The sequence below is a fragment of the Bombus bifarius genome, unplaced genomic scaffold (assembly GCF_011952205.1).
Source record: "Bombus bifarius isolate JDL3187 unplaced genomic scaffold, Bbif_JDL3187 scf7180000008014, whole genome shotgun sequence".
Lineage (NCBI taxonomy): Eukaryota > Metazoa > Arthropoda > Insecta > Hymenoptera > Apidae > Bombus > Bombus bifarius.
The window spans coordinates 1,100,178-1,119,028 of NW_022884390.1; the positions used below are offsets into that span (position 1 = coordinate 1,100,178).

Sequence of the window (18,851 nt, forward strand, 5' to 3'; positions counted from 1 at the left end):
ATTGGGAAGTTCTTTTAAACTCTCCTGGCAATGCTTCTTTTTCTTCTTATGCTATGAATCTATGGAAGAAACAACTTTGAATTAGAATTAAATTATTCTTAGTTGTTTATATTTTGTATGTTTATAGGATGTTCTTAATTGTTTTGATAATAAGCAATTTGGCTAAAAGAATATGAACTAACGTTGGTTACGAAACATGCCAAGTAAGAAAGACAATAAACTGTTGTATAGTTACGCAATATTAATTAAAATTATTTAAAATATCTTTAAGCTGTTCTTTAAAATATTCTTTAAAATATTAAAAATATTTAGGATATATAAAAAGAAATACTATCTGCCCAGAAACTTTTGCACACCACTGTATGATAAGAATTGATCGATTTTCCCCACTATTTATCATTTCTCGTTTACGAAAATAGAACTCAGACCAACTTAGATAAATGAATTCAATCAGCAGAAGTTGAGTTAGTCTCACTAACTAAAATTTCATTTTGATAAGTGAAATTCTACTGTACTTTAGTTGTATTGGGAGATTAAATGCACGTTTGGTCGAGATCTAAATAATCCTGAGAATAAGGAAGAAATAAGGAGTTTGAAACGAGCAGGGAAGTGTAGATTATTGCAACGGTCAGAAAGAAATTGTAAGGTTGCCTGGAAAATAGGAAAACATCCTAATATTGCAATAGTGGGGACGAAGTCTGTGCGCAGCATCCAAACGGATCAATGAATCTCCGACTTCTGTCTTTCAGATCCACCTTCGCGCTCGACGTTAACACTGGGTCTGTTCATGGTGCACTCATTGTCAGATAAGGGCGTGAACGGGTTTTAAATGAATCACCAGCCAATCCGTACATCCTTGAATATTACGTGAACGATCAACGACTGTAGACTGATCCGGTACGTTCAGATTTCATTTTTGAGAAAATGTCTTTGGAGATAAACTGCTTCAGAAGAATAACATGTAGTTGAAATTTATGTTCTTGCAAATTATTTACGATATAACGTTAAATTTATTGTGACGTGTTAATATAATTAATTGTAGATCTCCTATTATGATTATAATTATTAAAAACTGCCACAATTTTTATGGTTCATTATGTATGTATGTATAATTCTTTATTGTATATTATCCCTATTTATATTTTAGTTCTTCGATGAAATCCATTTTGAAATTCATTTTTTTTTCCTAGATCGAACTTCCTAATAATGAAATACGAGGGTGTCGCATTGTTCATTTCCTTAATTGTTTTGAACGATGAAGTGCACAATGGACTCGTCGCGAGCCAATTCAACAATCCCACCTTCTTTATGATCGGTGGCGTTTTCTCCAATAATGACAGCAAAGAGTATTTCAAACGAACGCTAAACGTAAGTAATATTCAATGAAAACATTCCTATAATTTAATCTTTTTGTATAAGACCTTCTTATTAGTTAACTTCTTATTTAAAGTAGTTATGTCTGAAACTTAATTCGCTTCATTTTAAGAATTTATTAAATTCTAGTTTAGTTTAATCAAGTTATCTTAATTTTTAAATTCAATTCCATCTCTATAATGCAAAGAAGTTCAGTTCGAATATACAATAAATTGAAATTTAACTGTTCTATTTAATGAAACATCGAATAGTTAGTCAAAGGATAATTGTAGATGTTTATTCGTCGTACTTTCCAAGGAAGTATTGAGTCATAATTAATTCCATATTTGCCCCGGTTTCTAGACTTTGAACTTCAACTCGCAATATGTCAATAAGGGAGTGACTTATAAGCACACGGTAATTGAAATGGACTCCAATCCAATTAAGACGGCTTTGAGCGTGTGTAACTCTTTGATAGCGGAACAAGTGTACGCGGTGGTAGTTTCTCATCCCCTTACAGGGGATCTGTCACCAGCTGCTGTTTCTTATACAAGTGGCTTTTATCATATACCCGTTATAGGTATATCTTCAAGAGATTCCGCATTCTCTGACAAAGTGAGTCCATTAGCAAATATAACGAAGATCTCTACTCTACACATGAAAATTGATTAGAATTATTGAGATATTCTAAAACAGTGAAAAATTTACATACATTTTCTTTTATAAAATGTAATATTAATTGTTCAAGTTATTAAAAATAACTAACTATAAATATAAATTATCTACGATGTTAATTAACATTTAATTTCTAATTTATTATAACAAATATCATACAGCACATTTAACACATTCACTGCGTATATTGCAAATTCGATTTCGTCAGGTACTCTTATAAAATATAATATTTGTATGACATCGACTGGCATATAGAAAAAAGATTAAATGTAACTAAATTTTGAAAAAAATAATAATTCGTACAACATAATATTCAATACTATATCATTGTGCTAGCGTATGAATTATTATATTTGGCGAGTATCGAGTATTGTAATTTGTACAATATGTTTAATATTCAATATTATTATATAATATTCGTTAAATATAATAATTCGCACGAGACATATATGTGCTTATAATTTCGTATTATAGAAATAGAATCTTTTTACATTTATTGGGGCGCGGCACGGGTTATGAAAATACGATCAACAGTGAACACGTTAAATTGTAGTTCGTCAAAGGATTTGTACAAATAAGATTGTCTGTAATACTTACTACGTCATTGTCACATTATCCGTATTACATGTTACGTTAAATATCTGTATAGCATACGTATGGTGCGAGTTCTAGAAAATATTGTGTAATAACATAAAATAGCAAGATTTATCTGAAGTATAGTATTCTTTCAGAACATTCACGTCTCCTTCCTAAGGACAGTACCACCATATTCGCATCAAGCAGACGTATGGGTTGAATTATTGCAACACTTTAGCTATAAGAAAGTGATCTTCATCCATAGTTCAGATACAGATGGTCGAGCATTGCTTGGAAGATTTCAGACGACTTCCCAGAATTTGGAAGATGATGTTGAAATTAAAGTTCAGGTATATCTAATGAAATTTTCTAATCTTGTTTGAAAGACCTATTAGAAATAATTCTATGAAAACAACGTTGTATAATTACATATAACATAATTTTATGACAATAACGAAATTAGTTTGTTAGTTTCTAATTGAATTGTAATGGATTTAAAACAGGTAGAGTCTGTGATCGAATTTGAACCTGGTTTAGATAGCTTCACGGAACAGTTAATGGAGATGAAAAATGCACAAGCTAGAGTTTGTCTCTTGTACACTTCGTAAGTACCAATTACTTCTGTTAAAATATGCTTTACATCAATCTGTATAGCAATAAACTTTTCAAATTATTTAAAATAATTGTAATATACAAATCACTATTATATAAATGATATAAAGCTCGCACAAAGCTCTATCAACAAAGATGTTAAACTTTTATCCTATTTGTTAAGAGAAATAAATACTAAATAACAATAATGAATAAATGAACGAATGAAATTTTGTTTACTCTTCAACAGAAAAACAGACGCAAGCGTGATTTTTCAAGACGCAGCAGCATTGAATATGACTGGTGCAGGATATGTTTGGATCGTGACGGAGCAAGCCTTAGATGCGCCTAACGCACCGGAAGGTCTTCTCGGCTTGAAATTAATTAACGCGGAGAAAGAGAAGTCTCACATCGACGATAGCCTGTCAGTTCCTTTCTAATCACGTATAGACATCCACGCATGTATGTTGCGTCCGTAGTTTCGTGTCTTACTACTGAAAAGGCCTAAAAAAAAAAAAAAAAAATGAGAATAAAAGGACACACGATACCTACGCATGAGAAGACTTACAATTAGAGTGATTGAATGGACATCTTTACGATACTTCGCAACAAAACAGAAAGAAACAAAAACAAATGTCTTTCTCACATTTCTTCATTCAAACTTTTTCTGATGTAGAATTGTAAAATTGCATGCAACGCACAGGAAACACGCATCCTGATTTCACAGCAATGTACAACTGATTTCAGATCACTGGATCACATACTCTCTTAGCACACCTTCCAATCTGTCCAATGGATATTCCGTATCGTTCAGCGAAACGCTGAATGTGCTTTGAACGTTTAGGATATGTGTGTACGAGTAACGTTGCCCTGTCCCTCTCTCTCTCTCTTTCCCTCTTTTTCTTTCTCTCTTTCTCTCTCTCTCTCTCTCTCTCTTTCTCTCTCTGTGAAACAACCTATTATCCATTTCAGATAAATATAACTAGTAGTTAATGAACATTCCACGGAGTAATAAGTGGTTTTGATGAAAATAGTAGTCTCGGACTATTGATACATCTACCATTTGGATATTGTTCGATCAAGAAGAATTTATACCTTAAATTTTACTATTTTAAATTTTCCAATTTTTCTGATGTATGATAGATCATAATTTTACAATCTAACAGAATATACATTTCAGGATAGTGCTTGTATCCGCCTTACGAGAAATGAACAAGTCGAAAGTAATCACGGAGGCGCCAAAGGATTGCGGAGATTCTGGCTCGATATGGGAAACCGGCAAAAGCCTTTTCGAGTACTGTTTACTTCTATTATGTTTTTATTGATATAAATCAAATGGTATCTTGCTGTTATGAGTTCCACTCTGTTTTAGATTCATCCTCAAAGAGGTACTATCAGATGGTAAGACTGGCAAAGTAGCGTTCGATGATAATGGGGATCGCATTTATGCTGAATATGACATCATTAATATCCAGGAGAATGGTAAAAGGGTCTCCGTTGGGCAGTATTTTTATCCAACTGTAAGTGAGATTAAAAAATAAATAGAATTACATACTAAAAATGCAGAAGAATCCTCAAATATTTACAACAAAGTAGATGTTAAAACTCTTTAGCTTAAATCTATTTACCTTCTTCAAAAGTTTTCCTTAAATAATTAATTGAAAAAGTATAGATAGTTATCTTATTAAAATAACTTGAATATACTCTTTAAATATAATATCTTTTTTATATATAGTATACTATATATACTATATTATATATAGTATCTTACAGTAAATTTAATATTTTACTTAATCTGATATCATATCAAAATTTAAATATTATTATAATATTGAATATTTTCCATAAAAAATTAATTGTTTGAAGATATCTTTTTACTTCTCTAGTATTGGTATTCGTATTATCCGTAGAATGGTACCAAAATGACATTAAGTGTCAACGAGTCCAACATAACGTGGCCTGGCCGACTGCAAACTAAACCCGAAGGTTTTATGATTCCTACGCACTTGAAAGTACTTACTATCGAAGAAAAGCCATTTGTTTACGTTCGCGAGATCGCATCCGGTGAACCATGTCTTCCAGAAGAAATTCCATGCCCTCATTTTAACGTCACAGAACATGAAAGTAAGAATTTACTAAATATCACAAGATATAGCATATCTTATACATTATGTACAATAGATCTTCAAACATTTACAGCTACGAAAACATATTGTTGTAAGGGATACTGCATGGATTTGTTGAAAGAATTATCAAAGACCATTAATTTCACCTATAGTTTGGCTCTGTCTCCCGATGGACAATTTGGCAGCTATGTGATCAAGTACAATTCAGGTGCGACAAGTAGAAGCATGGTAGAACAGTTGTAGATGTAAGGCCTCGTTTCGATGAGAACATACGTGACTATGAAACAGATACTAGTATTTAATTTACAAATTCCTTGTTTCAGTTGGAGGAAAAAAAGAATGGACAGGACTTATCGGAGAATTGGTGAATGAAAGAGCAGATATGATCGTCGCTCCTTTGACGATTAATCCGGAACGCGCCGAATTTATCGAGTTCAGCAAGCCGTTCAAGTATCAAGGCATCACTATTCTTGAAAAAAAGGTACAATAACTGATAATCTAGTAATATTTATTAATAACTAAGTAGTTATATATTTTAAAATGGTTAAAGATTAATTTAAAACTATAATTATATCATAATAATTAAAGAATATTTAAAATAAATCATAGTTCATAGTTAATAATTAGTTAATAGTAATTGAAACTATTAATTAAAAAAATATAAAATTATAAAAAGAATTTTTGGTTTAGCCATCAAGATCATCAACCCTTGTGTCGTTTCTGCAACCATTCAGCAACACTCTATGGATACTGGTGATGGTGTCGGTACACGTAGTGGCTCTAGTTTTGTACCTCCTCGACCGGTTCTCACCTTTCGGGAGGTTCAAGCTAGCAAACACTGACGGTACCGAAGAGGACGCCCTGAATCTGTCCAGCGCCGTTTGGTTCGCCTGGGGAGTACTTCTCAACAGTGGAATCGGGGAAGGTTTGATTTTAATTATATTATTTCCCCATGAAACAATAAAAAGACACTTCATTCAGACGTATAAAAAAATTAAATTCTATACAAATTATTATTTACAAACATACATTGACATCAATCATTATTAACATTGAACTTCAAAATATTTATAGTAAGCCTTATAACATTCTTTTGTCAATTGAAGTGTAATTAAATTGATTACTCGTGGATGAAAATGCCGCCGCGTAAAAATAGTTTCATCTCTATAAATGAGGATTTTACCTGAATTTTATAAATATTATGGATAAACATAATTATTTTTGCAGGTACTCCACGGAGTTTTTCTGCTCGAGTGTTGGGTATGGTGTGGGCAGGATTTGCAATGATTATCGTTGCTTCTTACACTGCCAACTTGGCTGCTTTCCTCGTGTTGGAACGGCCGAAAACTAAATTAACTGGCATCAACGATGCTCGAGTAAGAATGAAATTAATAAATTATAAAAATAATATTGTTTTTTATATCTTAAGTATCATCTTAAAATTTACAGCAAATTGTTATTACAGCAATTTATATTACATAAATATATATCATATTATATGCATATCAAAGATATTGAATATAAAAATATTAAAAACATTTTACAATCTGTTGTAGTAACAATGATTTACATCTTTAATTTTTCATTGTATTACTTTTGGATCACTCTACATACGTATACAAACGTATATGTAATATATCGATTACATCTATTGTTACCTTTGCTACAGCGTACATATTGATTTTAGTCAAAGTAACGAAGACGTTACACTACCTGTGCAACATCATGAATATACTTGCAGCTTAGAAACACCATGGAGAACCTTACGTGCGCCACGGTGAAGGGCTCAGCTGTGGACATGTACTTCCGTCGACAAGTAGAATTATCCAATATGTATCGTACAATGGAAGCGAACAATTACGACACTGCTGAAGAAGCTATCAGAGATATAAAAATTGGGTAAAAAAAATAAATAAAGAATAAAATTTGGATTATCATAAAAATTTAAAGTTCAAGAATTGACGATTTTAAGGATATTATCGTATTTGTAGGAAACTCATGGCTTTTATCTGGGATAGTTCTCGATTAGAATTCGAAGCTGCTCAGGACTGCGAATTGGTAACTGCTGGAGAGTTATTTGGCCGTTCCGGTTATGGGATTGGTTTGCAAAAAGGTTCCTTATGGGCAGACGCTGTTACTCTTGCTATCTTGGATTTCCACGAAAGTAAATTCAATAAAAATCATTATCTGAAATAATTAAAAACTAATAATGAAATAATTATCATATATCATATATAACCATATATTTAAAATTAATAAGAATCATTAAAAGAATAGAATTAGAATTATTGGATAAATTAACGTCCCGTAATATAAAAATAAACATCAAGTTGCCAATAATTGTTACTAAATATTTATTACACTATTAGGTGGCTTTATGGAAAGCCTTGACAACCATTGGATTCTTCGAAGTAACGTACAGCAATGCGAGCAACTTGAGAAAGCTCCAAATACTTTAGGCTTAAAAAATATGGCTGGAGTATTCATAGTGGTCGGTGTTGGAATCATAGGTGGTATTGGACTTATCATCATTGAAGTAGCGTACAAAAAACATCAGATTCGCAAGCAGAAAAAGATGGAACTGGCGAGACACGCGGCTGATAAATGGAGAGGTGCGATCGAGGTAAAGGATAAGCTTGATTATAGATTTTGGATTTGGAATCGAACTTCTTTCGTTCGATGTCTTTTGTTCTCCATTCCTCAGAATTTTGTGTTTGTCAGTAAATCGCAAGCAGCCAGGACAAAATAGGGGAGCAACGCAGGAATTCTAACAGACTTCAGTAACGACACCTAAAAGAACATGATTGTCAAACGAACACAAACATTCTAGATTAAAGCACAACGATTCATACGCTTTGCAAGCTTTAGATATAAACAGGCTAACTTAATGTTAATGTTTAATGCAGTAAAATTCAATTTTGCATTTTAGAAAAAAATAGTGTAAAATACGCAACGAGAAGTACTTCGTCGTATTTGACATTATAATTGCTGCTTTTATGATGCATCAAATATTTATACAGTTAGCATTTTATACTTTTCTCCTTTTATATTTTATTTTGACTCTTTCTTGCAAAAGTGTGTATAAGAAAAGTGGAGCTCTAGTTCTTACAGTCCCGTTGCAGAAAGGTTAAGCTATATATATATATATATGTATATGCAAAATATCATCATTAGACTGCGAATATTTATGCAAATCCATATTCTTATGAGCACAATTAAAGAAGGGGAACCTAAGCCGAAATTTGTATTTCTTATCAAATATTAGAAAAAGTATTCTATCTTGGACTTGTGTTATCTTCAAATGCATCGTGTGCATTTTCGCACCTTTAAATTTCTCTTACACGCATAAAAGTCCGCATTCTAATCATTATAGTTAATCTCAAATACAATTCATACAGTAGTGCTTCGCTAACTGGTCATGAAACTTTATCTGCTCAATTATCGAGGGAAGTATAATCCCAGAAAATTCCTAGTATTTTTCTTCTCTATTAACAGTTATATGACACATTTGTTCTTTTTACATAACGTAACGCCAAAAACTCATTCTACTAACAATTTAATTCTAATTGAGAATAAGGATAAAAATAGCGATGACTACTTAACGAAATACTGCTGTATTACGATACAAATTCAGTAGAATTAGCCAAAACAATAAAACGAATGCAGCTTTTTTTCAATACCCCTAGTATATTTGTCTAATTTCTATTCTTTCGATTTTTAAAATGCAGAAACGAAAGACTCTACGAGCTTCGATAGCCGCTCAGCGAAGGATTCAAAGTAACGGCCTTAACGATCCTACGACCGTAAGTTTAGCAGTCGATACGGTAGCTAGATCGAACGTATCTCCGCGAAGTCCTGGTCGGGCATGGCCAGGGGACAGTGACATCCGTCAACGACCTATACCACGTTCAGACGATATCAGATTATCGCCCGCTGCATACACTGCAAACGTCTCACATCTCATAGTGTGAAATAACTCGTCCTCATCGATTACTTGTACATCGTAAAATATCAACATGTTATATTATTACCTGAGAAAAAAGTTTGTTAGATATGACACATATGTAACTGTGTTGAAAATGATAAGTTTGTTTTATACAATAAAGACCGTTACTTTAAAGACTCTCTTACCGTGTTTTGGTATCCATTAATCCTTTAAGGAACAACGTTGCATTGGCGCAACATTTTATTTGCAACATTCTTCAGTTAATCTATATTAGCCAATTTTGTGTTTTAAGGATACTTCTTACATCCATCTCCTACAACTTCATAAAATTTTGAAGAAACAAGTATAATAACAGTTTTTTTTTAATTATGGAATATTCTAATGTAGTCTTTTACCCTGACAAAACAAGTTACTTTATTTGCGTTTTCCAATAATACTACGTTTATGCAACTTCTACGAATTATCTTCCTACTTAATTCTTACTGAATTAACTATGCTTTAATTGATGCCGTATTTGTTATAAAAATTGTCACGTATGCTATAGCATTTCTTGTTACTGGATGAAGTCATACTTTTTAAACAGTAACAGATAAAAATATCACAAGATATTGCTTCGGGTTGCTGGCCCGGAAGTGAAGATATTTCAAATATTTAAGGTCATTATTATCTCTTTAAACCGAACTATAGTATATTTAAGTATATTTACTTATAGACCAATCGATGCATTTTTCTTATTTTCTATAAAAGAAATACTAAATAAAATAAAAGTTGATTAATTTAGAAAATTTTAATTTTAATTTTATAAATTCTATAATAACTGTATAAGTGATAAAATAATACATTTCAGCTGTTAGAGCTATCGTATAAAATACATAGAACCAAAATTTGTAAGCGCCACTTTTGTTCAAGGTATCAATGTAATCTTTAATTTAACTAATTCGATACATTTGTATCCTTCTTCTTCACTTTTAGCACACATTATTTACCATCTCGATTGTTTAATTATTAGACTATTCGAAAAATTCGTAGCTTTTTATATGAATTTCTATAAAATAATAGAACATTCAAACAAATACTGCTTTTAGTTAGATATTGAAGAAAATTAAGAAGAAAGGAATTTGTTAATAAAACAGATTTCTTTTTTCAATGAGACAATATTAAACCTCATATAAAAATATAATACTTTTTTAGTTTAATTCACTCGATATTCAAAACTTACCAAAAACTTCAGATTTGAGTTTATTAGTAAATTTATTTAAACAAGTTTGAATGAATGAAAGTACATAAGTATATGCTTTCGTCGTTTAAAAAATTGTTGGCCTTGACAAGAACAATCTAATATCTTTGAATACAAACACAACAGAAACGTTAACCTTTAATAATGTTATTTAATAGATGATACAGCTGCAAGTAGTAATTGGTATTCGAATCTCACAATTAGTTTCGGAACGATTCGATATTTTTCAAGACCGTCAAAATGTTGAATCACTTCGAATAGGATTCGATGCCCTATAACTCTTGAAAGTCTTATAAGCCTTGGAAATCTTGTAAGTCTTGAAAGTCTTGAAAGTTGCATTGGAATACATTTCCGATACCTCAGACATTTTAGATTTTGTTTAATATCTTATGACAATGAAATATTCAAAATACTTGTAAAATATTGACTACGTGTTAAGCTTTCAAGATTTATTAAAGTAACCAAGACTTCCAAGACTTAAAAGACCTTCAAGATTTCAAAGATTTCCAAAATTTTTAAGGAGTATCAGTGTATTGACTCCTATTCAAAGATCAAATTTTTCGCCACAGTTAAAAACCACGATCGTATTTGACAACTCATTACTAACTGTGAGTTTAGTTCGTGGGTTTCCTCTCTACGTCCATTTCTTCGTGCCATGATCACAGATATAACACATGAGAACAAATTGTGTCAAGTTTCTCACCGCTGTCATTTGACGAAGTTTCGTTATTCACTGTATCGGATTTGTGTTTCTTAGGTGGTCTTTAAGCGGTTTAATTAATTTACTGTTGAAAAAGGTATGGCGGATACGACAGTGGACGCTACACGTCGTTTAAATGTTAAAAAACAAACACTGGACGACGCTTATGCAGCGCCTGCAAATTTTCTCGAAATTGACGTGATTAATCCAATCACACACGGCGTCGGCAAGAAACGGTATACCGATTATGAAGTTCGCATGAGGGTGAGTGATAGGCCCTTATTGTTTTATTTCATAATTTCATTCTTTGTCAGTTAATGAACATAACCGACCATTTTTTTCATTTTGATGTCAGGTTCTCTTGCAGTTTCGATGTATAAGATATCGTATTGTTATTTAAATATATAAACTTTGTATTTCTCCAAGTATAAAATTTGTTTAATTCCTATTTATTCGTCGACTCAATAAATTAATAAATTTTTTCTGCAATTAATAATATTTTCTGTGAAAAAAATTTCGTATTGCGGTTAATACTTATGTATATACAGTCACGGTATTGTTAAGCCTTGTTTAATAATTTATGAAAGATTATTAAAAAATTTTTATGTTTTCAATATTCTTTTTTCACATTAATTTTGTTTTTTAATACGAAAGTAATACTAGTGATGGCGTTATTAGGACTGCTAATTTTATTGTGGACATTAACCAAATCTATCATGGGCTGTGTCTGCTATCTTACTGTTAATGATAAAATTGGGTAGATACAAAAATATGTATACTGTTGAAACCAGTTATAGGCCTTAGATTAATATATATGAATCGCATTCCAGAATTCAGGGGATAATAATATACATAAGCAAATTTTTTGTAAAATTTATATTGAAATTATTCTAAAATATTATTATATGTATCTTATGATCTTCTTGTTCTTTTAAATAGAATTAAATATAAATTTTATATTACATTCCTTCTTTTGTATTATATTTGAAATGTTGAATAAATGAATTATAAAAAATAATTCTTTATTTCAGACAAATCTACCAGTTTTTAAAGTAAAAGATTCCACAGTAAGAAGAAGATACAGTGATTTTGAATGGCTGAGGACTGAACTAGAAAGAGATAGCAAGGTCAGTTGGTAAAGTATATGTAAAACAAATAAAAGTAAAAGATAAATTCCTTTAAATCAAAGATAATATTAATATCTCATAACAGAGTTAGAAAAATCAATACGTTTTATTTTTTACTAGAAAAAAACAGTATTAGTAAATAGAAAATGTTAATGAACTTACAGATAGTAGTGCCTCCATTACCAGGAAAAGCTTGGAAGCGTCAGATGCCTTTTCGAGGAGATGATGGTATTTTTGAAGAAGATTTTATTGAAGATCGAAGGAAAGGTCTAGAAGCTTTTGTTAATAAGTAAGTACATATTAACCAAGTTAAATATACATTCCATTTATTTTTAATATGTAAAAATATTGGATGAATTATACAGAAATCTTACCTGATATTTCAGAATAGCAGGACATCCATTAGCACAGAATGAACGGTGTTTACATATGTTTCTGCAAGAACCTGTAATAGACAAGAACTACGTACCTGGAAAAATACGTAATACATAAGTTACAATAAGACTTATTGCAAGTATATTTTCCTCCCCACCTTCAATATGTAAAGTTATATTTGAAAAGTTATCTTAAATCTTTAAGTCTAAAATTTATTAAGATCCTTCTGTATTTATGCAATATTTAATCGAGCTTTTCACACTGTGATGTTCAACCAGAATTTGCTTTGTAAAAATTGTGTTTCAAACACATAACTAAATATTTAGAAGGATCTTATTATTCATATCATTATCAGTCATAGGGAAAAATTAACTAAGTTTTTTTCTTTTAATCTTTCCTCTTTTAATAATACTGTAGTTTGATAAAAAAACTTATAACATTGATATTTATCATTTTCAGAAATTGCAATATAATGTTGTATACAACAAATCAATTAATATATAAATATACAAAATTTATGGATTGCAAAATATGGCTTAAAAAATAAAATATTAAGATAAAAATTATTTATTTACAAGTTGTTCAATAGAAAACATAATACAAATTTGACCTTCTTTAATAACTTTTTATCACTCTTTTTTGTATATGAATAGTATCAATTTAGTAAAATAAATTGAATAATTAACTATACTACATTGTTTTCTATTGGATAACTCGTAAGTAGCAATAAGTTCATTTGTAAACAGTGCTATTGCAAATAAGTGGATAAGATAAATTGATTTGAGAATGAAGGTAAACCTCTTAAAAATTGTTTATAATTTGATATTCACTGCATAAGAAATACTGTTAAAAATCTAAAATTTACTAAACTTAGATCCTTGTTTATTAATGATAAAATATATATATGATTAAGGTGTTCTGAATCTTCTTGTTACGCTCCTTGTTTTATTATGAGAATAGGATACAGGAATGATATTACTTCTGTACTGGATATAAAAGTAAAATTAATAATTTGTATATATATTGTGTTTTCATATTTTCTAAACTTACATTAGAAGCAACACTTTTTAAATATTTATAATTATCAAAGGGACTATGTACAGGGCATAGATTAAACTATTTTACAGTGTTTCAATTAAGTTATAATTTGTATTACAGAAGAACTTTCATTAAATATATTTCTTCTCTCATTAATATATAATAAATATATTTGTGTATAAACAAGTGCACATGTAACATTCACATAAGAAATATTGTCTATCAATATAAATAATAAGGAACATACAAAAAATTAAGACTGTGACTTAAATGTCACTTTTAGAGCTCTAATATTTAAATAAGAAAATCTTAACACAAACGGGATTTGTCAGTGTTTATTTTGATTAAAAAGTATATGTAACTTTCAATAAAAAAGAAGTAGTGTTGTAAATTCAAACTTCATTATTTCTTAACAAATTAAAAGATTGCTAGAAACAACTCACAAAATTATTATTCTTTTCTATTGATATTGCAGACATCTTAAACACATTTACATAAGTAATATTTAACACATTGTCTTTATGATGAAATATGTAATTATGCCCTTTGTTAATCTCAAGCTTAGAACCTCTGAAATTTAAACAAATACAATGTTGATAATTCGTGTTATGTAAAATGTTCTGTGACATTTCTTTTATTTAATAGATTAAACTATGTAACAAATGTTTATAAATATACATCCTGTTTAGTTCTAATGAATTTTTTATTTTTGAAGTATGTTTCTATATACTTGCTTACACAGTCTTGTTCTGGAAAATAGAAATAAAGTATGTACCGCATATGAGGATATTTTTATTAAATATTTTAATAAAATATTTCAGTAGATACTAACCAGGAAATGTATTCTCGATAATAAGCATATCAGCTATATGCTTGGCAACTACTTTAAAGAGCTGTCTATTTTTTATTCTTCGTTTCTTATAGAATGGCATTAAGTATTTTACAATCCATGGTGCTATTCTTTCTTTACATGCTGCTAAATGTTCTTCTATACAAATTGGTGAATCTGTTATCATACCTTCATCATCACTTTCTCCAAATAATTCAATAAATTTTTCCTTAACTCTTCTATGTCTTCTACAATCTTTTAAAGATAATTCTGTCATTCTTGCCTTTAGTTTTGATACTTGATATACACGTTCAACAAGCCAAATATTGTTTATTCTACGTTTTTGCTTGTTTTCTGTTGTCTCATTTTCTGTTGATGATGATTTATTATTACTTTCTCTGGTTTTCATCTCTTTATAATAACTAAAACTATACTTTCCTGTACTTGTATTTGATGTTTTTATGTTAGTGTTCTTAACCGAGTTAATCTTTATGTCATTACTTTTAGCCGTGTTAATAGAACCATTAGAATTATGTGGGAGAAGAGCATTAATTTCTTTATCCATATTAGCTTTAGTAACGCCTGAATGTTTCTCAATTAATGTCATAAGATCACTACTATCATCACTGTCACAAAACATATCTTCCATGTGTTGCAAAAGAGAATCCTGTGAATTCTCATCATCAATTTGAACATTGGATTGATTTGTAACTTGAATATTAGAATTATCTTGTATACAACTAAAAATATTGCTATCTTCTTCTTTTATTGTTTCTTCATCCACTATCATTTTATTGCATGTCTCTTCATCTAAATCATTGAATTTATCGTTTTCTACATCATTAAGACTAGTAGAATTGACAGTAGGTGAAGCTGTATTATTACAGACAGTCAATTGAGAAGATATATCATCCATATAGTCTTCATTTTCATCATTTATATCATCCTCTTCTTTATGCTTTAATATTTCCTTTGTTGAGGACAATTCTTCACAATTAGAGGTGATACATATACTTTGAATGTTATCTGCCCTTTCTAACTCCGCCCATGAATTAATTGTTTGAACTCCAATGTCTACCTTAGATGGTGCGGTTTTCAAAAATATCACTAATTTTTTATAGGCTTTTTTCTCTGATGTATGTGATTTTACATCTGAAATCTATAAATATCTTAATTTCAACTATTAATCAACTTATCAGATCAAACTACATCAATAAACAGAATTACCAATTTCAATATATTTTGCCTGTATAAAGTGGTTTCTAAAGATGATCGAACTGCAAGTAATTCCATTTGATTTGCACACATTTTCAACTGATTACTTGGAATCTCTTCATTCTTCTCCTTATAACAAAGGATGTAATTGCTAAGTAAGCATTTATGTAAATAGGAAAAATATATAGTACGAACCTGTAATTTAAATTTAATATAATACAAAACATTGAATTAAAACATAATTAAATATTTTTATACTTTACAGATATATATCTGTATTTAATTAATTAATTATAAATTACAAAAATAATTTTTAAATTCAAATATTTAATATTATATTTAAATTTTAATATATCGAAGTGTTTAATGGATTTTTTACAGAAAACATGCCGTAGTAGTCAGTCGAAGAAATTCATCATTCAGATCAGTGGGAATATGAAATTTGTTCGCTGAAAGTGAAGGTATTGAAATTGAAAGAAGATTGTTAATATCTTCGAGACTAGTGTTATCATCGCTATCCCAAATATCAAACTCTTCCTGTTCTCGTTTCACCGTAAATGGTAAAAATCTTTCCATTTGATCCATCGTTATGATGGATTGAGAACAATTTCTTATCAAAATTTTATGTAAAACTATTTCAAACTTCTCACTGACAAATGCCGTAAATATTCACCGGGCAATAATATTCGATGTTCGACTTTCTTGTGACTCAAATGCCCATTTATTATTTTATAACATGAATATAAATAGACATTAGGTTTTATATCAATGTTAGAATCAAACAAATAAGTATTTTTTTGTAATCATACGAAAATAATTTTACTTATATCTATATATATATTTGACCACACAATAGCGATTTGCCAGCAACTAACTTCACACATGTCAGAACTCAAACTGTATTGTATAATAAATTGATTTTTCTATAATTTATTATGCTAGTTAAACTTTAGGTAAAGATTTTATACATATAAATTTTGTCAATATATGTTATTTTGGAATGTTGAGTAATAATTATTAATTGGGATCTATCAAGAATTACCTGCCACTTTTTTCTACATTATTAAATTCAAAATATGCAAAAATTTATATGAAATATAGAAACAATTTGATGTTATTAAAAATTTTGATGTTCTAAAATTTCTTAATTTTCTAAATATTTTAATATTAATTAAGTAATTAAACTTTTCAAATCTCTATAATGTATTATGATTTTATTATAAAGAAGTAATTAATTTATTTTATATTATAATGAATACTATCAGTTTGCATATTGGTAAAATAAAAAATGCACGTCGCTTTTTCCATACTATTTTCTTATATTTCAAATATCATTGTCTTTTAATTTAAAAATAATATTAATGGTATAGAAAAATACAAAACACAAAATCAGAAATATTCTGTTTGATGGCCTTGATTTATATTTGTACTCTTTCAATACCAAGTTTTATAAAAACGTCGAACTTGTGTTAATATACAATGAACTCAAATATCACTGAAATGCTTCAGTTGTCTCTAGTTTCTGGTTCTTCATCGTATGCTGCCATAACTTTCTCCATTATCTCCCAAAGTTTATCTCTTGTTAGGTCTTTACAGAAGACCTGGAAAAGATAATAACTTTACCTTATGCTTTTAACTAATTCCTGATCTTCATAAATTTAAAAATGTTCTTAATTGTTACATTAAACCAAGGTTGCTGGTCACATTCGTCCATTAATGGTACTACTACACCATAAATTTGAAGTGACAAATTAATACAAGCGATTGCTATTAAATTTGGTGGATAATCAAGTATAGCTGGGGAATGATGAAAATCTTGTAAAAGTGCCATGCTTGTTTTTGCAACTGGATATTTAGACCATTCTTCCTCTCCAAACCATGCTTGCAAAGATCGTAAATAATGTAACATATACTAAAATAATATTTTCTTATTTAGAATAATTATTTATGGTTTATATTTTAATTAACATAAATTATATGCATTTACTACTGACTTTGTGCGGATGTACAGGAGTCACTTGAAACTTGAGCATACGCATAATTAAAAGTTCTGCTTGGACAATTGCATCTCTCATGCTCCAATATTGATCTCCTAATTCTAATGGTTGTGATCCTCTATGTAATGTGCTGTAAGATACATTCATTACATCTCTAATTTTCAAATTATCATCTTTCACTTTTCCTGCTAAGTAAAGACAAGTAGCAGCAATTAGCTGAAACACATGCACATCTATGTAAATATAAATTATAAAGGACATATATTTGAAACTTTAATTGATATTGTAAATTAATTATTTACACAATTATCATAACCTCCTGGAACAGCTTCTTTTGTAAACCTATGATACAATGTTGCAGCTGTAGCAATAGTCAGAGGATGAGCTTCCAGTTTTAAACCTATAATTTATAAAGGTTAATATCACTTTCCACTATTACAATATAAAACTAAATAATCAAAGAACTTACCACATTCAAATATAAATCGTGAAATTGTAAAACTATCACTGCTCTTTGTGTAATCAATCGTAATGCTCTTTTGCAAAGTGTTTCTCTTCTCCCGTTGCATAGCTAATACATCAATAACGTCTTTCATTTTGGAACTGTATGGATACAATATATTATTTTTAATTTATTACAAATTGTATATATGCATACATATAGTATTACTAAAAATATTGTAAAAATTGACTTAATCAAAGAAAATAATATATGTTTAACATACTATACTTTATCTGGGAAATGAAATTCATTAAACATTGTTGTAAAGTAAGTTATAAAAATCACGAGCCGGCGTACAGTCAAAATTTCGCAAAGAAATTTATTTCAAATAATTCATGTATTTCCTTAAAGTACCTTAAAGTTTCCGTACTAGTAGGTTCCGTCGGATTCATTTTGGTGATATATATTCTATTTGAATTTGTCTACAATTAATGTAATTTGTTTTGTTACAGGTTACAATATGTATTTATTTATTGCACACTGCGTATCAGTGTTACCAGTTAATATATTCCCTTTCCTTAGTGACTTTAATACCAATATTAAAATAACTATATCCGATAAAGA

General features: G+C 29.6%; 4 protein-coding genes across 10 annotated transcripts; 2 read left to right on the top strand and 2 right to left on the bottom strand.

Moving 5' to 3' along the window:
* The first annotated feature begins 730 nt into the window (after window positions 1–730).
* LOC117207015 (glutamate [NMDA] receptor subunit 1) lies at window positions 731–9,446 on the top strand. Of its 5 annotated transcripts, XM_033446817.1 has the most exons (18): window positions 731–897; window positions 1,191–1,368; window positions 1,717–1,968; window positions 2,760–2,954; window positions 3,108–3,208; window positions 3,446–3,619; window positions 4,376–4,489; window positions 4,568–4,715; window positions 5,106–5,319; window positions 5,377–5,529; window positions 5,645–5,802; window positions 6,012–6,246; window positions 6,549–6,697; window positions 7,063–7,220; window positions 7,313–7,485; window positions 7,691–7,944; window positions 8,026–8,101; window positions 9,050–9,181. In XM_033446817.1, exons 2-17 carry the CDS (start codon window positions 1,207–1,209, stop codon window positions 8,068–8,070), a joined length of 2,685 nt encoding a protein of 894 aa, XP_033302708.1. In that variant the 5' UTR covers window positions 731–897; window positions 1,191–1,206; the 3' UTR covers window positions 8,071–8,101; window positions 9,050–9,181. The 5 variants fall into 5 exon arrangements, with proteins under 5 accessions (XP_033302708.1, XP_033302705.1, XP_033302707.1 ...); XM_033446814.1 differs by lacking the exon at window positions 8,026–8,101 and having other exon boundaries at window positions 9,050–9,446; XM_033446816.1 differs by lacking the exon at window positions 8,026–8,101 and having other exon boundaries at window positions 5,395–5,529; window positions 9,050–9,446.
* Window positions 9,447–11,141: 1,695 nt separating this feature from the next.
* Window positions 11,142–13,900, top strand: LOC117207024 (sorting nexin-12). The gene is made up of 4 exons (XM_033446830.1): window positions 11,142–11,468; window positions 12,236–12,331; window positions 12,496–12,620; window positions 12,718–13,900. Exons 1-4 carry the CDS (start codon window positions 11,304–11,306, stop codon window positions 12,821–12,823), a joined length of 492 nt encoding a protein of 163 aa, XP_033302721.1. The 5' UTR covers window positions 11,142–11,303; the 3' UTR covers window positions 12,824–13,900.
* A 202-nt stretch (window positions 13,901–14,102) lies between these two features.
* LOC117207018 lies at window positions 14,103–16,626 on the bottom strand. Of its 2 annotated transcripts, none has more exons than XM_033446823.1 (4): window positions 16,179–16,626; window positions 15,801–15,983; window positions 14,577–15,732; window positions 14,103–14,493 (listed from the first exon to the last, which is right to left on the bottom strand). In XM_033446823.1, exons 1-4 carry the CDS (start codon window positions 16,371–16,373, stop codon window positions 14,411–14,413), a joined length of 1,617 nt encoding a protein of 538 aa, XP_033302714.1. In that variant the 5' UTR covers window positions 16,374–16,626; the 3' UTR covers window positions 14,103–14,410. The 2 variants fall into 2 exon arrangements, with proteins under 2 accessions (XP_033302714.1, XP_033302715.1); XM_033446824.1 differs by having other exon boundaries at window positions 16,168–16,262.
* Window positions 16,627–17,184: 558 nt separating this feature from the next.
* On the bottom strand, window positions 17,185–18,799 carry LOC117206951 (cyclin-Q). Of its 2 annotated transcripts, none has more exons than XM_033446689.1 (6): window positions 18,642–18,799; window positions 18,255–18,388; window positions 18,088–18,185; window positions 17,783–18,001; window positions 17,470–17,700; window positions 17,185–17,389 (listed from the first exon to the last, which is right to left on the bottom strand). In XM_033446689.1, exons 1-6 carry the CDS (start codon window positions 18,677–18,679, stop codon window positions 17,294–17,296), a joined length of 816 nt encoding a protein of 271 aa, XP_033302580.1. In that variant the 5' UTR covers window positions 18,680–18,799; the 3' UTR covers window positions 17,185–17,293. The 2 variants fall into 2 exon arrangements, with proteins under 2 accessions (XP_033302580.1, XP_033302581.1); XM_033446690.1 differs by lacking the exon at window positions 18,642–18,799 and adding an exon at window positions 18,511–18,562.
* Window positions 18,800–18,851: the final 52 nt, after the last annotated feature.